This window comes from Temnothorax longispinosus, chromosome 8, assembly GCF_030848805.1.
Source record: "Temnothorax longispinosus isolate EJ_2023e chromosome 8, Tlon_JGU_v1, whole genome shotgun sequence".
Classification (NCBI taxonomy): domain Eukaryota; kingdom Metazoa; phylum Arthropoda; class Insecta; order Hymenoptera; family Formicidae; genus Temnothorax; species Temnothorax longispinosus.
The window spans coordinates 507,353-523,659 of NC_092365.1; the positions used below are offsets into that span (position 1 = coordinate 507,353).

At 43.1% G+C, this 16,307-nt stretch overlaps 2 protein-coding genes across 4 annotated transcripts in view; both read right to left on the bottom strand.

The window, feature by feature from the left end:
- LOC139818120 (uncharacterized) overlaps window positions 1–10,699 on the bottom strand; it is a 32,668-nt gene extending 21,969 nt beyond the window's left edge. The window contains exons 1-2 of one of the 2 annotated variants that reach the window (XM_071786646.1): window positions 9,611–10,699; window positions 6,730–7,233 (exon numbers count right to left, since the gene is read on the bottom strand). In XM_071786646.1, the coding sequence (XP_071642747.1) occupies window positions 6,730–7,054 (325 nt within the window). In that variant the 5' untranslated portion in view covers window positions 7,055–7,233; window positions 9,611–10,699. The remainder of the gene's footprint in view (window positions 1–6,729; window positions 7,234–9,610) is intronic. The other variant, XM_071786648.1, reaches the window with a different exon arrangement.
- A 906-nt stretch (window positions 10,700–11,605) lies between these two features.
- On the bottom strand, window positions 11,606–16,049 carry Phkgamma (phosphorylase kinase gamma). Of its 2 annotated transcripts, XM_071786661.1 has the most exons (9): window positions 15,702–16,049; window positions 15,287–15,456; window positions 14,873–15,157; window positions 14,713–14,803; window positions 14,365–14,501; window positions 14,136–14,233; window positions 13,521–13,604; window positions 12,786–12,944; window positions 11,606–12,530 (listed from the first exon to the last, which is right to left on the bottom strand). In XM_071786661.1, the coding sequence occupies exons 1-9, from the start codon at window positions 15,791–15,793 to the stop codon at window positions 12,396–12,398; spliced, it is 1,251 nt and encodes a 416-aa protein (XP_071642762.1). In that variant the 5' UTR covers window positions 15,794–16,049; the 3' UTR covers window positions 11,606–12,395. The 2 variants fall into 2 exon arrangements, with proteins under 2 accessions (XP_071642762.1, XP_071642763.1); XM_071786662.1 differs by lacking the exon at window positions 13,521–13,604.
- Between the last annotated feature and the right edge of the window lie 258 nt (window positions 16,050–16,307).

Sequence of the window (16,307 nt, forward strand, 5' to 3'; positions counted from 1 at the left end):
GAATAGCGTGACAATTATTTAATCTATTCGATTATTTTTATGTTACAGAAAATATCCACGCTGGAAGGACCATCAGCTTTGCATCGAGAAAACACGATGGACATCTCGAGCAGCCTGAGAGGAGATGGAGGCCTGGGAGAGGCATCGGGCATCATCGGCGTACTAACACTTCTGGTAAGTGTTATTTTTTATTTTTTCTAAAGATATTATAGAATCTCTTTTTTCGTTTGTTTTTATTTAGTTGCTACATTAAACCGTGTTTCGAAATATAAATTAGTAAAAAGAAATAAATCGAAAAATTTGATTCAAGTTGATTCTAACGTAGAGACTTTTTTCGAAGAAGTAATTTAGGAAAAGATTAATCGGAATAACGAATAAGATGTTCGATGCGCGTGACAATTATTTAATCGATTTGTTTATTTTTATGTTACAGAACATATCGACGCGCGCGCAGGAAGGAGCATCAGCTTCGCATCGAGGAAACACGAAGGACACCCCGAGCAGCGTGAAAGAAAGTGGAGGTCTGGGAGAGGCATCAGGCGCCGGCGGAACAACATGCGGTAAATATAATTACCTCGAAAAAACAAAGTGGTAGTATTATACCTCGAAATAACACCCTGTACATATTGTTTATACAATGCGTAATACTGCAAAAAGGCGTGATATCTGTACAAAATTACCTTTTTTAAAAAAAGGTAAAGAAAGGCGCCAAGTACACGCATAGTAGTGTATATGTTGTTACCTCGAAAAAAAAAACAGTGGTAGTATTATACCTTAAAAAAATCTAAGTAACAAGTGGTAGACGAAATCTTTGTATCTTGAAAAATCTCGAAAAACTTAAACAGTAGTATCTTCACTTCGAAAAAAAAAACAAAGTAGTAGTATTATACCTCGAAAAAACCTAAGTAACAAGTGGTGGACGTAATCTTTGTATCTCCAAAAATCTCGAAAAAACCTAAGCAGTATTATTTTTATTTCCAAAAAATTATTACTCAAGTGATACACATCACAAAATTACGTTACCTTATCAAAAAATGAGTCGCGCTTCAAGTGATCTATTATTACAATTACAAAAAAGAAATGATATCTCTTTAAATTACAGCGCCAATTACAGAGAACATATATTTTTTGAGATACAAAGATTACGTCTACCACTTGTTACTTAGGTTTTTTCGAAGTATAATATTACTACTGCTTTTCTTCGATTAGAATAAAAAATTGAATCATGAAGAATTACACAGGTAACAGTACAAAATACAAATATTTTATTAAAATATTTAAACCCAACAAGGGAATACAAGGTATTTAAATACAAAGTTTATATATGTATTTTAAAAGATTTAATCGCATCGCAAAGAATTACAGAGGTAACAGTACAAAAAATAAAAATATTTTATTAAAATACATAAATTTTTCTTGTCAAAAAACTTGGCGCTGCTAGACCTCAAATTAGGTCAGCCTGGTGTGTATGTGCGAGCGAGTGGGTGTGGGCGATGTGTGTGTGTAATTTGTAAAAGGTCTCTCTCTCTCTCTCTCTCTCTAGCAGCGCCAAGTTTTTTGACAAGAAAAATTTATGTATTTTAATAAAATATTTTTATTTTTTGTACTGTTACCTCTGTAATTCTTTGCGATGCGATTAAATCTTTTAAAATACATATATAAACTTTGTATTTAAATACCTTGTATTCCCTTGTTGGGTTTAAATATTTTAATAAAATATTTGTATTTTGTACTGTTACCTGTGTAATTCTTCATGATTCAATTTTTTATTCTAATCGAAGAAAAGCAGTAGTAATATTATACTTCGAAAAAACCTAAGTAACAAGTGGTAGACGTAATCTTTGTATCTCAAAAAATATATGTTCTCTGTAATTGGCGCTGTAATTTAAAGAGATATCATTTCTTTTTTGTAATTGTAATAATAGATCACTTGAAGCGCGACTCATTTTTTGATAAGGTAACGTAATTTTGTGATGTGTATCACTTGAGTAATAATTTTTTGGAAATAAAAATAATACTGCTTAGGTTTTTTCGAGATTTTTGGAGATACAAAGATTACGTCCACCACTTGTTACTTAGGTTTTTTCGAGGTATAATACTACTACTTTGTTTTTTTTTTCGATTACATATACCCTCAAATTTTACAATCATTTTTTTTTGCTAACAATCATTATTCGGTTCAAGTTATTTTTGATTTTCCTCCCGATGATAAGAATATCAACGCAAATGCATGGCATACACGAGCGTATACAAGTACGCATACATGTGTAGAGGGGCGCGCCGCCTTCTCGCGCGTCCTTCCATATCTCGTCTCCCTATCTATATCCCAGATTTTCGCAAGAGCATCTCACGCCGTAAAGGCGACTGGTGAATCCACAGGTCGATAAGGTATGAAAAATTGAAAGAAGCGCGTCTCCACGTGCTAGGTGAGGAGAATCCCCTAGAAGGGTCCGGACAATGCGACGGGTGGGAGCTGTAATTCAGTAGTGGGGGCCGCACGAGCGTGTAATACACACGAGGGTGGGGAGGCACCTAAACTTGCCGGAGCAGCTCTGTCTCGCTTCAATTCGCGCTCGTCCGTCACCCCTCCCCAGCCGCAAAGGAACCGGCAACGTCGCAAATTGATCAGGACGCCACGCGGCCGTCACACCGGGTGGGGGTTTAGCCGGGGACTAAGCGCATGCGTACTCAGGCGGCCGATTCGTCCGCGTGTTCACCGCTCGTTGCTGACTGCACTCCCATACTTTCCTTCTATCACCTTCTACCTCTTCGAGATACGTACATACACACATGCATAATAGGAAATTTATTGCAAAATAAAATTTTCTAAATTAGTTTGATTACAGGCTACACTTCTCTCTTGCACAGAAATAAAACTGATTTTATTATTAACATCTACTTCTACTCTGTCGTGATATGCAGTATAGTATTTATTCTGTCGAGTTTTCGGGATGAATGCATTCTTCTCTTTTTCAAACTATAACATACAATTAATCTTTAATTTCCACAAACTGAATGCTTGGACTTTTATTTTAGTTAAACTGATTGTGAGCTGAAACTGTATACACAAATTCGTTTAAACCTATAATTAAGTCCAGTCTATCTAATCTCTGACGAGTAACTACCGTTTGTAAAGTTTAAAGTTTCTGCTGATAAATAACATATTTGTTTTTATAAATATAAAGAATAAAGATTGGAATTACTTACGGATATAAATGCGCGCGCGTGCATATGTATGTGTGTATGTACCGTTATCAGATTTGTAATTCTGTTATTGAGATAAAAAATTCAAGCGTCTCATAAGAAATATATATAAGATTTTAACACAATGATTTTTAAAATTATGCAAACGTTTCGTGATTGGCCAGGACACGTATCACATGTATGAAAATAAAATAATTAAGTAGAAAATTCATATATTCGTGGAAGGATTTAAACGCATGTTTCTCACTAGCCAAGTAAATGAAACGAGCTGCAGGTGACGCCGGAAATCGTATAATTTCTCTCTCATAGAGACAGCGTGCGCATAGCGTAGCGCGGCGTAAAATATGGGGGAAGACAGTCGCATTACGACGTTATAAAGTGGAATTGCATCCTTCAGCCGCGTGCACGATAGATGGTCTTAAATGATCGTTTAACACACGTTGCCGGTTACATCAGGTATAATCACGCGCCGGTCGTGCCGGCGCAACACGCGCACCAGGATAACAGACCGGATGCGCGAAGATAGAGAGCGAATTACGGCGTTTAAACCATCCGCATTACGACCAGAGTCTCGCGCGCGCGAACGACACTCGCGAAACTTTTTCATTCTGAGGAGAAAAGGGATCTCTTATTAACTAAATTCTGTATACACAATTCATAAAATACAAATATATAATTCGTAACATAGGCTCATTATACCTTGACTTTAATCATGCGCGCGTTGACTTTAATAGACAATCCCTTCCAATGTGTCAACATGATATTATTGAAAGATTAAAGAAACAGAGAAAGAGAGAAAGAGAGAGAGAGAGGGAGGGAGGGAGGGAGAGAAAGCATTAACAGCTGCGCGCACGAGTAGATGGCGCACTCATGAATGAAGCGCGAGTGGCCACCGCACCGTAGTTTCAGAGTCAGTGACCGGATCGTCCCCTTCCCCTTCGCCTTTCTTCTCCTCGTTTAGCGACTGAACACGCGCGCGGTACCCGGGTTTACCGTCCCTCCCTTCCACTGCTCCAACCCTCCCTCCCCCCCTTCCCGCCACTGCGTCGCCGCATCACCTCTACTCTACAGTCGCCATCGGGGCTCTTCCTTCCTCCCGCCTCCAAGTTTACCGCTTTACCTTTCCCTCCCTACGTACCCGCGATGATTCGACCTCGTCGGATATCTACAGCACTTCTCCGTCGTCCCCCCTTCCGTCTGAGAGTCACCCGACTTCCGCCACCCTCCGAGATCTCCCTCACCGCTCGTATCTCCCCTCTTGCCCCCCTTTTCCTTCTCTCCCACCCTCTGTCTCGCTCTGCGTGCAAGTGGTTCGAATGCGCGCGTACGTTGATTCCGCCGCACGAGCAAAGAGATGCGAAGCGCACCGGCAAGTCGGTCTGGTCGGATCCTTTGCGCTTCTCCATGCCGTTCCCTTCTCCGCCCCCTACCGTCGTCCAACGAGCGAACCTAAGGCCTGCTCTCCCCTCTCATACACGTATCTCGTTTTCTTTGTCTCCTCTCGTAACCCCTGTAAATATTCACCTTTATCCGCGATGCACTTTCGCGCATGTCTAGCGTGTCTACGTCACGAGAAAGGGAAAATTCCATCGTCCTCGGTGCTGTCTCGGGGGGACAGGAGGGGGAAGTGTAATAAGCTCGACTTACCAGCGACTGCGAGCGCGGGATTAACGTTGGAGTAGCAAAACGCACGTCACACGACAGTACTCGTGACTTTCATCACGGGACAACAAAGTGGCGTTTCTTTTGTCTTAAATCGCGTTTTGCATATTTTCGAGAAATTTTCAAATTGTCACAAATTCTCGACGATTTCCGCGAGGCGCGAAGCATAAAGAGAAGGAGGATAAAAGGGGAGAGAGAGAGAGAAAAAAAAAAGAGAAAGCGACGATTTAATCGCACGTGTCGTCATCTGGACAGCTTTTTTCACGAGGGACTTGTTTCGCAGGAGTGGCGACTACTTAAGTCAACTTGAGAGAATTTAATGGCAACCGAAGGGATACGATGTCAATGATTCGGTTAATTCCCTGTTCATAAACGTTCAGGGACGGTATACGATCGACGACTGATAGGCTATATCTAACGAAGTTGGTCACTAGTCGCACAAAAGTAACGTTCAATATTTTATACTACATCTCCATTTTGCGATGATAAAATAAAAGATAGGGAACGTAGTCGTTGCAAGGCCAAGGTAGGCCGGTCTCTCTCGTTCCAAGGCACGTTATCTGACGCGCTGGGCTCGTCTTCGTTACTTTCTCCCCGTGTTCGCCACGGTTGAGAAACACTGCCACGAGGTAAATCATACCTAATTTGGAGGCGGTGAACGCGTGGTCATCGCACGCAACTACGCGTGCCAGTGCTTCTCAGACACGATTGTTAACGCAACGTGTTATTGTTTTCGCCAAGTTTATCTGCGTGAAACGTAGAGAGAAAGGGGCGAGCTCCTACTTCCCCTAATAAGGCCAACCTTGCCAATATCTCGTAGCAAAACTACATATATCACTGAAATTTGAAACAAAAATATCTTTCACCGAAAACTGATTGAATCGCACGTTTGCGAAAATATTATCGTTTCGAAACGATGACTCGTATTTATGTATCTGTTTTTGAGTATAATCCCGGAAATCCGTCATTCAGAAAGAGATTGTGATATGTTTTTCGGAAGATTGCAGTTTCACAGTTATACAATTCTTTTTATCGATCTCATCGATTTCTCTATCTAATCAAAGAGAGGCAAGGGTAATATGCGTTACCTTCTACACATCTCTTATTCGCAGATATGATAAAAGGGCACGCGTGCGCCTACTTAGCGAAAACTCCCAATTTTAATCGCATTTCGTTTATGTGCTACTTTCAAAACCTGTCTGTCTTATCATTGGGGAAGGATAAAGATAACATCTTTCAGACACAACAGTGCATCCTTGCCCATTTTGACACGTTGAATTTTCGCACAATGCAATGGCTCGATCGATATTTCTGCGTCTCGAGAAGCGGACGCGGTTATCAGTAGATTACTCGCTACTTCACGGCACAGAAAAATAAGCAATTGTCGCGACTGATAATGCAATGGCAGAGCGAAAACGCACGTGGCACTCATGCGTCATTATCTACGTTCGCAAGAAAAAGCATAGCGCAGCTGAGACTGCGTTTTCGCGTACAGATTTAACGTTAATACATTGACAGCCATGACATGTCATTCGTATGTGACATTTCTTGTTTCCGAGAGTAAAATTCATATTTAAATCGCGAAAAGAATTTAATTTCGAAGTTGATAATATTATAGCAATATTTTAATCTAACTTAAGTTTGACAGCAAAAGAAATTAAATTATTAAGAAAAAAAACGTGTTTAGCTTTCTGGAAATTTTTCGCGAAATTAATAATTCGTACGTAAAATCATATGACAATCGAGCAGGTTTGCACAAAATCATTGTTATACGATTGCAACGCAACGTAACGCCATTGCATCTCTCCATCGTAGTGACGCGTCGTAAAAGGTCGCGCCGGAGAAGCGGCGCGTGGTACTCACCACGTGGCTCGCCGGAGACATAAGCGTGATTGGAGTGAGTCGGCGCAGGCGCGAACGAGTGCTGATCGCAGGAGGAGGAGGAGGACGAGGTGCTCGCCAGGCGCTCCCGCTTCTTCTCTTCCTGTTCGACATAGTAGGCCGCTTGCAGTAACGTTTCCAGGCTCATCCTGCGGCCGGTTTGCTGCTCTATCCCAACGGGCGTGGAGGGGTGGGGAGCGCGCTGGTGATGATGGCGGCGGTGATGCTGCTCCTGCTGTTGCTCCGTCGAGTCTCTGGATTCGCGAACACCCGCCAGATGATCGTGATCGTTCTGACTCCGCCGCATCGAACCGCCGGCGTCGCGGCAGCCGCAAACACCGACGCCGCAGCCGCAGCCGCCGTCGGTTCCCGGACGCCGGCGATGAATCGGCAGGAGCAAGTCGCGAGCCCGACTCCCGGTCCGCTGCCCTCCTCACCCCTCCTCCTTCGCTGCTGCCGCTGCTGCCCGCCGCGTACGACGACAAGCTGCGTGCGGGGAAAAAACGGGTCGTTAATAAACAAGCATTACTTCTATCAATCTGATAAAGTCAGATAAGAGTAACGATTTCATTCAATGACATTTAAAAATCTTCCCGCTACATGTAATCTATTGAATCAATTGAATGTTCAGTCAGGGCGCGATAACTTTTCGGGACAAGGTGGCATGGAGGTGGGAGAGATTACCGTCCCGTAGCGTTTCTATCGCCAAATTCATAGAGAAAACACATGGAGAGAGAAAGGGAGTCTCTCTCTCTCTCTCTCTCTCTCTCTCTCTCTCTCTCTCTCTCTCTCTCTCTCTCTCTCTCTCTCGACGCGATTTCCTGCGTTTTGTTTAGAGCTCGCTTGGCCTGGACGGCGTTATCGGGCTTATCTAGAGGGTGTCGTGGACATCGCGGACACGACCGGTGTGTGTCTACGACGTACGTCACGTGACGTACACGCGTGACGTAACGCAGTCGCGCGGGAAGCCTTTCCATCTCCCCCACCCCCTCCCCGGCCACCCACTCACGCCGCTGCCGCTCTTGCAACAGCGCATCAGACAGAGCGCACCGCGCAGGCGCGTCGCGACTCTTTTTTTCCTGCAGCGCAGAACGACGGCACGTCGGGCACGTATCTCAAGCTCACGTCGCCGGAGCCGAGAATCGAGCACTGAGCAGACTACTCGAAAAAGGCCGAGGATGCTCCGAGACAGCTGCATTCGCGAAAGCGATGTAGATCGGGTATTTGAAAAATCAGCCTTTTTAAGCGCATGTCACATACCGATTTCCGATAAATTATTTGAAAACGTACGAGGCACAGCCTCGATGTTAAACCTGTACCTTTCCTCTCATTCTAAATAGACTCGCACGTTTCGTTATTCGATCTTTCTGTCTCAGGACGGTTAACGTCTCGCGCGATTTTATTTCATAATTTAAACGATTAACAGAGGGGCTCACTATGTACGAGGTCGATATCGTGGCCGATCGGAAATCGACAATTCATGGGAGCGTGCAAACGTAGCGGCGCTCTCGCGGATCACCTTGTTCCCCCGGTCGGGCGGTCGCTCGAACGTGCGTGGTGAAAAAAAAAAAAGAAAGGGGCGACCGGCAGTGGCGTCTCGTTACGTGGCGTTCGCGTGCGCAAAAACGGCCACGAGAATGCCACACATTGTTGCATCGTATCGGCGCGAAGAAATCACATAGTCCTCGCCACAAAAAAGAAATGAAGGAAAAGAGAGAGAGAGAGAGAGAGAGAGAGAAAATTTACGTTCCTCGCGAACGACGAGCGGTCGCGGCGAACAGGAGGCGAGACTTTGCTGTACCTACAAGGTTTCGAATGGACGTAAGAGAAAGGCGATGTGCGCGTACTCCGAGTCGCGATAATTCCCAAAAGCAAACATTCGAGAGTCAAAATTGCATCGAGAAAAAAATCGCGAAAAGGGAAAATAAAAAAAAAATAGGAAAGCCGAGAAACGGAATGAATCTTTTGGGCTCGACGCGACGATTTGAAAGCCAAGTGTAAGTACTTCGGTGGACGGAATCGCGAAAGCGGACGACGCGACGGTCGCGTTCGCATTCTCCGCGGGAGACGCGCGGGGTCTCGGGTCTCGGCACGCGAAAATAGTGGAGGGAGCGGACGCGCGGAACGGAACGGAGCGGAGCGGAGTAGAGCGGAGCAGCGTGGCGTGGCGCGGCGCGTCGCGGCGCGACCGAACGATTCGCGATGATTAGCTAGCGACAACGGAGATGTGATCGTCGTCGGTGGCAGCAACAGCGGAAACGAGACGTGCGCGAGGCTTAAACGGCGACGGATGTCGTCGCGAAAATTCGAAGGAGCGTAACCGCGGCGAGCTCCAAAAATTGACAAAGCAATACGCACGTTAGAACGGTCAACGACGCACGCAACACCGGGCCAATCGCGACGCCCGCGGCCCGCGACGTCACCGGCTGGACGCCGTGCCATTGGCCAGCTCTATTATGGCACGGAAAACACGCCACGCAACCATCTCTATACACATGTTAATTAAATAGGCGCTAGTAACGGAGATAATGGTTCGCCGAGGCTCGCCCGCGCTCACGCTCGCGCTCTGTTCCTCTCTCGCTCGCTCGTTCACTCGCTCTCTTTCTTTCTCTCTCTCTCTCTCTCTCTCTCTCTCTCTCTCTCTCTCTCTCTCTCTCTCTCTCTCTCTCTCTCTCTCTCTCCCTCCCTCCCTCCCTCCCTCCCACGGTTCCCGTCTCCTTCCTCCCGCTCCGTCCTCCGTCCCTATTACTCTTTCTCTCGAACGGGCGTGGTGGTTCGAGCAAGAGAGAAAGACATAGTCGGAGATAAATAGAGATAGAAAGAAAAGATATATGGTAAGGGGTGCACTTCCGCCAAAACTTACAGATTGAAACACGTTGCGTGTTGAGCCGCACGTCCCGTGCACGTAGAGGTCCCCGGCCAGGGCCAGGTAGGACACTAGAGAGCGGCGGACGTGGACGGAGAATCGTGTCGGTCGTTCTCTAGTCCCCGCTCTAACTCACTCTCCTGTCGAAAACGATCGGCCGGATCGGCGGCGATTCTGTGAGCGCGCGTGGTCTCTCCGAAATCGGATCGGATCGGGTCAGGATTCCGTAAACCGCAAGAGCGGCCGACGCGACGGCGAGTCGCGGCTCGCGGCGAGAGAAATGCCCGCGTTCTCGCGAGCGCGCGCGACGACCGCGCGACGGGACACGGGACCGACCGTTTCGGAGCGCGCGGCGAAACGCGGGTTATAACCTGATCGATCTGGCGCGTGGCGGTGGCATTTTACAAGTGCTGAAAACCACTGCGCATCAAACTGCCATGCTTGCTCGGCCACGATTCACGTGTCCGGGCACCGTGGCGCGGGCCAATCGTCGCGCGGCTCGTGACGTCACCCGGCTGTATCGACGAATGAACGCGGCCCATGTGACGCAGCAGTCCCGCTGGGCGTGTGAGACGAGTATCGCGGAGCGGCCTGCCTTCGCGACTTGGCGAGTCGTTCACTCGCCCCGTCGATCGGTCATCGTCGTCGCCCTCGTCGCCGTCGCCGCCGTCGCCGTCGCCGTCGTCGCGGCGCGTCGTATCCGGTCGATCCCTCGTCGGGACCCGCGCACTCCGTTCTAACGGCCGACCGTTCTTTCGCGCGTCGCGAACTTTATCTCCGCCGTGGACGCGAACGTAAACGTGAACGCGACGCACCGCACCGCACCGCACCGCGCCGCGCTAAATGTTCTTCCCTTCCCGCACCGCACGTTGCGCGACGTCGGGGAGGCGTACGAGCGTCCAGGCACGTACGCGGAACGCACGCGAGAAAACGACACACACGGAGCACACCCGACACCCGGCTCGCCCGGGCAGACACTCGCGCTCGACGCGCTCCGATCGCGGCGGCAGCGGCGTCACCCTCCGCCACCTTTTGTTACGTTCCTTCTCTGTCACATGGATCGACGCCGCGCGAGCACGAGCACGAGCGCGCGCGCGCGCTGTTGCCACTTCTACTCCGTAGTCCGTCTGTCCACCGCGACCGCGCCGCGCCACGCCGCGCCAACACCACGCCGCGCTACGCTCTATTGTTTACTTTCGCCAGTGCGCGCGCGCGCGCGCATCATGCGCTCACGAGGCACGAGGTTGCGAGTTGCGAGAGGCTGCACTCTGCAGCGACACTGCGAGGTCAGCGAGGTGGCCGTAGCTACGGCCGCTAGAAACGTGCTCGGACATTATCGCGTGAATCTTTTTTCTCGATTTTTTTGCGACCAGACGTTTATTAATTGATGACCTACCTCACTCAATTTGGAAATTATTGACAAATCACCCGAGGAACCACAAACGAAGAAAGATATAGATCAAATTAATTTGTTGTTTGTGCCCGAACTCCTAATAAATAGGTACTGTTCATCACTTCTTTTTTTTCTCTCATGTCTAATTATATACCTATTTCATTTTAAATGCATAAAAGATGTGACATTGTGTAGCTATTATACGAAGAATAGACTTTGCAATCGAATAAGAGATATAAATGACAGAAGTGACAGAACTGACAGAAATGATGACGCACGATAACAATTACGCTTGAAATAAATTCTAAAACAAACTTGAAGATAAAACTAATTTAAATTTATTGTTTTATGTATGAGATTAAATGCTCATATTATATTAAATATAATGTCTCTATATCTTATAATGTCTATTTCTACCAATGCAAATTTATTTTAATCTCGGTTTAACTAATTTTTTATTCGTTTCTAGTTCTAGTTTCTAACTATTGGAAAAAGATAAAAAGTTAACCCGAGATTATATGGACACAACTGTCTTTACCAATAAATTTTGTTTGACTCTTGCGTACTGATTGCTTACAGAAATATATCAATACAACATGTGCTTTAAGACAAGTTTATTTGTACAAAAAATTGTGACTAGATTTTACATGAAGTATTATCTCCTCTAATTAATCTATAAATGGATCTCTGAAAACATCTTTATATATAGCGCTAACCTAGAATATTTTTAGATTCTGCAAAAATAAAACGTGTTAACTTTACATATACGTTCTATATTATGTAATAAGTATGTCACAAAGTATTATAGCTATTTATTATAACTATTATAGCTATTGTATAGAAATACATTTTTTTTATAATTAAATGTTTTTCTTTGAATAGAGACCAAGGATTTAAATAATTTCTAATAAAATCATCTTCCCACCACAATGTCATATGTGGCAGTAACAACGTATTGTTATATTGTAAAACTTATATGTTTAAAAATATTATCAGAAAATGTTATGCATTCTCTATTTTAAGACTTCTGCCTATTCGCCGCTTCTGACATCATCGAACAAAGATAGAAGCGGCAAGTAGGCAGGAGCCTTAAAGTTTAAATATTTTATACAAAATTTTTCGGTAAATTCTAATTTCAACATATCAATTATTTTTATTAAAACCAAAGCACCGCAGACAACCATATATAGATATAAATTTTAGTAAAAATCTGATCAGTCCGAGTACTATTTATCCGTTATATTTCAATCTCAGAAAAAATTTCAGAGTTTCGACTATTTTATAATCATATAATCATATATCTGTCTGATACTTCATCATATTTCATTAGGACCATCGCGAGATTCCCGTACTGGTTAATTTAACTAAAGCAGTTTAACAAAGTAATAGTTATCTACTTAAATTACTAACGTATAGGTGCTTCAATTCTGTTTTTGGAGTATTTTCAAAAAGTGCCGCACGATTCTGACCCTCTCCTTTCTTCACCCAATGCCCGTAGACACGAAACGCGCAGCCGTCAATTACCTGAAAATAAATATCAAGAATATTCTTGTCAATCACATTATTCATGCTCGATTTTTTTTCAATTGTACTCGTTCAATCTTAGATTAATATTGGAAGGCTTTGAACCTATATATGGAGTATCGTAAAACTCAACCACAAAAATCTATCAGTATTTTTCCTTACAATCATTATTCATTAAAATCATTATGCGCGTTGCGCGCACTTAATTAATTTGCTATAATACGAACGAGCTTTCTATCATGTAGAACAACTTACTTTTCGCAGAATTTTTATTCTGTATGGATCGGTACAAGCGACTTGTGTCGAAAGCGGCTCAGGCGTGATATGAAGCCGTTTAATACGAATAACAGCTCTCACACAAATAATTGCCAACTGGAATCTCTTCCTCGCATTGAACGATTTAGCCTTCAACTCCTGTGCAACGAATAAAAAGTATATAATGATAAAAATGCCCCAGCTATTCAGTGAAAAGCGACAAATTTTAAATTAACATTTATATTATATACACGTCTAAAAGGAATATTATCATTATTATTTGCTAAATATAATGAAAGATAACGTTTTTTTGTTATAATACGATGTAGTTGAATACAACGTTCAACGCTATAGAAAAAGTGTTAGTATATCAATGAACATATACATATACTCTATATCTATAACACAGGTTCTTAATGTTATTAGTAAATTCTTGCATGAGAATGCGATAGATTCAAATAATTATATGTGCATATATGTGAATACAAGCACACGCACAAGGTCAGTTAATTAGATATATAAGTAGTTTAGTTTGCCATTCTCAAATAATTTTCAAACATTGTTTCCAATATTATTTATGATTTTAATATAATCGATGACTACTGACTAATTAAAACAAAATAAATGTTAATTGTTACATAAAAATGCTGATAATAAACAGTGAGTTTTATGTTGATAATACTCATTACTATAAAATAAAATTGGACAAAATAAAAAGAAAAGTAAACTAATTACCAAAGCTAATTGAGATATCCTACTCAGACGTCGCGAGTTAGACGACAGAGAACGTTTTAGAGGAGCGATGTCTTGATCCCACAGCTGTAAGGTCAATAACTTATACTTTATAATTCTATTATAAATCTATTAAACGACACGTTTATCTATTTCGAGATATCTTATTAATAAAAAATGAAAATAATAAAAAACAATAAATAACTAAATACACAGAAAATAATAATTTTATATTGCAAGTAGTACCTGTTCCACATAAACCCAATATTTTATATGTGCACTTTCTTTGCTTTCTGCTGTGCGTGTTATAATTCTTAAATATAAAGATACTTATAATGTACAGAATGTCCCAGGAAAAAATGTTCCTCCTGGGATACCCTATATTTAGATGGGTGTAAGTATTTTTTTTGAATTGGGAATAGTGAGTGGAAACAAATAAAAGCAAAACAAATTAATTATAAGATATTGTAATTTTGCAGTGGAATATAGTGTGCAATATGTATGTTATAAAATATGTATATATTAGTTAAAAGGCCTTATATATTTTTTTCATTTTAAATAGAATATAAGTAAATGGCATTTTCTATGATATATTTACAATTAGTACCAAGTACTTACAACAGTGTGAAAGAACGAATGTTCCAGTGCATCCTTTATAGAAATTCTTCTCTTGGGGTCAACAACCAGTAACTTCCTTATTAAATCTTTTGGAGCCTCTAAAACATACATTGAATGTTATATATAGAATATTATATATACACGTAATTTTGTGTGCGTGTGCGTGTGCGCCGCATATTGATATTTTATTTTCTAGAAATTTATCATTTTCTTGAAATGTAATTTTTACCTGTTATATCAGCCCATTCCGGAGAGGTGAATGAATAGTTTCCCTCCATTATGTTTCTCAACATAACCATCTGCTTCCGATGCCAAAATGGAGGGCAGCCAACTAACAGCGTAAACATAATCACGCCACAAGCCCATCTGTTACATCATAAACAAAAATGGAAAATATAATAGAATTTTACTCTGCCGAACGCTACATTTAAAAATTTATTCGTGCATTTGTATACGCACGCGTGCCATTATATCTATAAAATCATGTACATGTTCATGATGTTCACATACAACCACTGTGTATCGTGTATGTACTTTTATCGTGTATGTGCATGTACTTTTTTTAACAAAATCTTACATGTCAACTTCAAATCCATAACCCTCTGAATTGTCAAACATATTGCACTTTAATACTTCTGGTGCTAGATAGCCAGGCGTACCACAAAGATCTGTAAAATACGTAAATATATAATTTTCTAGACTTGGAATACATATAAAAAAAAAAAATTGACACAAACCTTCTAATTTTTCTCCAGGCTTCAATACTCTGGCGAATCCAAAGTCTGTTATCTTCACATTCAAGTTGTCGTCAAGTAATATATTCTCAGGTTTCAGATCCCTGTGTACTATCCCCTGATTGTGTATATGCTGAACTCCTTCAAACACTTGTCTCATAATATAACGCGTCTTCTTTTCAGAGAGCGTTACAACCGACGTGAGATAATCGAACAACTCTCCGTTCTTGCACAATTCGAAAATTAAGAATATAAATGTACTAGATTCAAAAACATCGTGCAATTCAACTGGAAAAAAAAATAAAGAAATAACTCTGATTGTCCTATATAGGTGCATTTGTTTTAAAATAAGTTGGCGAGTTCTGGTGACTTTCGCCATCTCTGTCCCCGACGAGGAGTAGAATAGAGGAAGCTTACTGATGTATGAGTGTCCAGCTACTCTGCGAAGTATCTGTACTTCCTGTAGCGTAGCAGCCTTCATGGTATGTCCATCTTCGTGAGTCTCATTGCTGATGTCTATTATTTTAGCCGCGTACTCTATTCCCGTCTCTTTCTCTATGCACCGTCTCACAGTGGACGATATTCCCCTGAAATACACGGTTCACGAGGATTAATTCCAATCCACGGAGATAACGCCGATATTCGCGATCCGGGCGAAAACTTGATCGAGATCTGTTTTAATTATATAATGTCATCGTCAACTCTGCGATCGCTGGTGCCACGCGAAAATGCATAAAATACGAACGGGAGAGAGAGTTCGTTAGAGATACGGGGGGCGGGGGGCGAGTCAACAATTGATATTAGGAAACGTATTATCCGAGATGAAACGCACCTTCCCAGGATCTCCTTAGGCTCGTACTTGGCGTAAAATCCCTTCGCCGCGTCCTTGTCCGGCAGCACGTCGTCCCCTTCATCCTTCGCCATGATTCGCGTCGCGTTCGCGTGCAGATCGCTACGTCGCTCATAAGAGACGCGCCGCCGCTTCCTCGCGGGACGGGGAGCCTCGAGCCTCGACGCGGTGCGCTCGTCGAGCACCACGCACTTCCTAGAGAAACTCGACCCAGTCCGAGGCGTTCGAGCTTCGGAACATACTACCAGCAGTACCAGCTACCTGGCTACCAGCTGAGTACCAGTGAAATTCCTGTCACGCGACGGCGCCGAAGGCACTGTCACGTTTGCGTACTACTACTCCACTGACAATGAGAGAATTCGTCATATCGTCACACGGCTATAAACAGCCTAAACTGGCACGCTGTAAGTAAAGGCTGCTTCGCATGAAATTACTTTGACCGTACATCGATTTATTTAGTTGAGGCCAATCCAACAAATTTGAGTAGTTGCATATAACAATATGCATAAAGGAAATTATCCAAACATATTTTACGCGCGTCTATATGATATATGAGATAGAAGTGAAGCCGAACCGCCATAAAAAGTT

Bases quoted from the DNA above. Each gene is read 5' to 3' on its own strand.
- Phkgamma (XM_071786661.1), bottom strand. From the start codon at position 15,793: ATGGCGAAGGATGAAGGGGACGACGTGCTGCCGGACAAGGACGCGGCG. The intron at 15,457-15,701 runs GTGCGTTTCATC...CGTGTATTTCAG, and splicing joins CCTAAGGAGATCCTGGGAAG to GGGAATATCGTCCACTGTGA. The intron at 14,502-14,712 runs GTAAGATTTTGT...ATGATGTAACAG, and splicing joins TATGGATTTGAAGTTGACAT to ATGGGCTTGTGGCGTGATTA.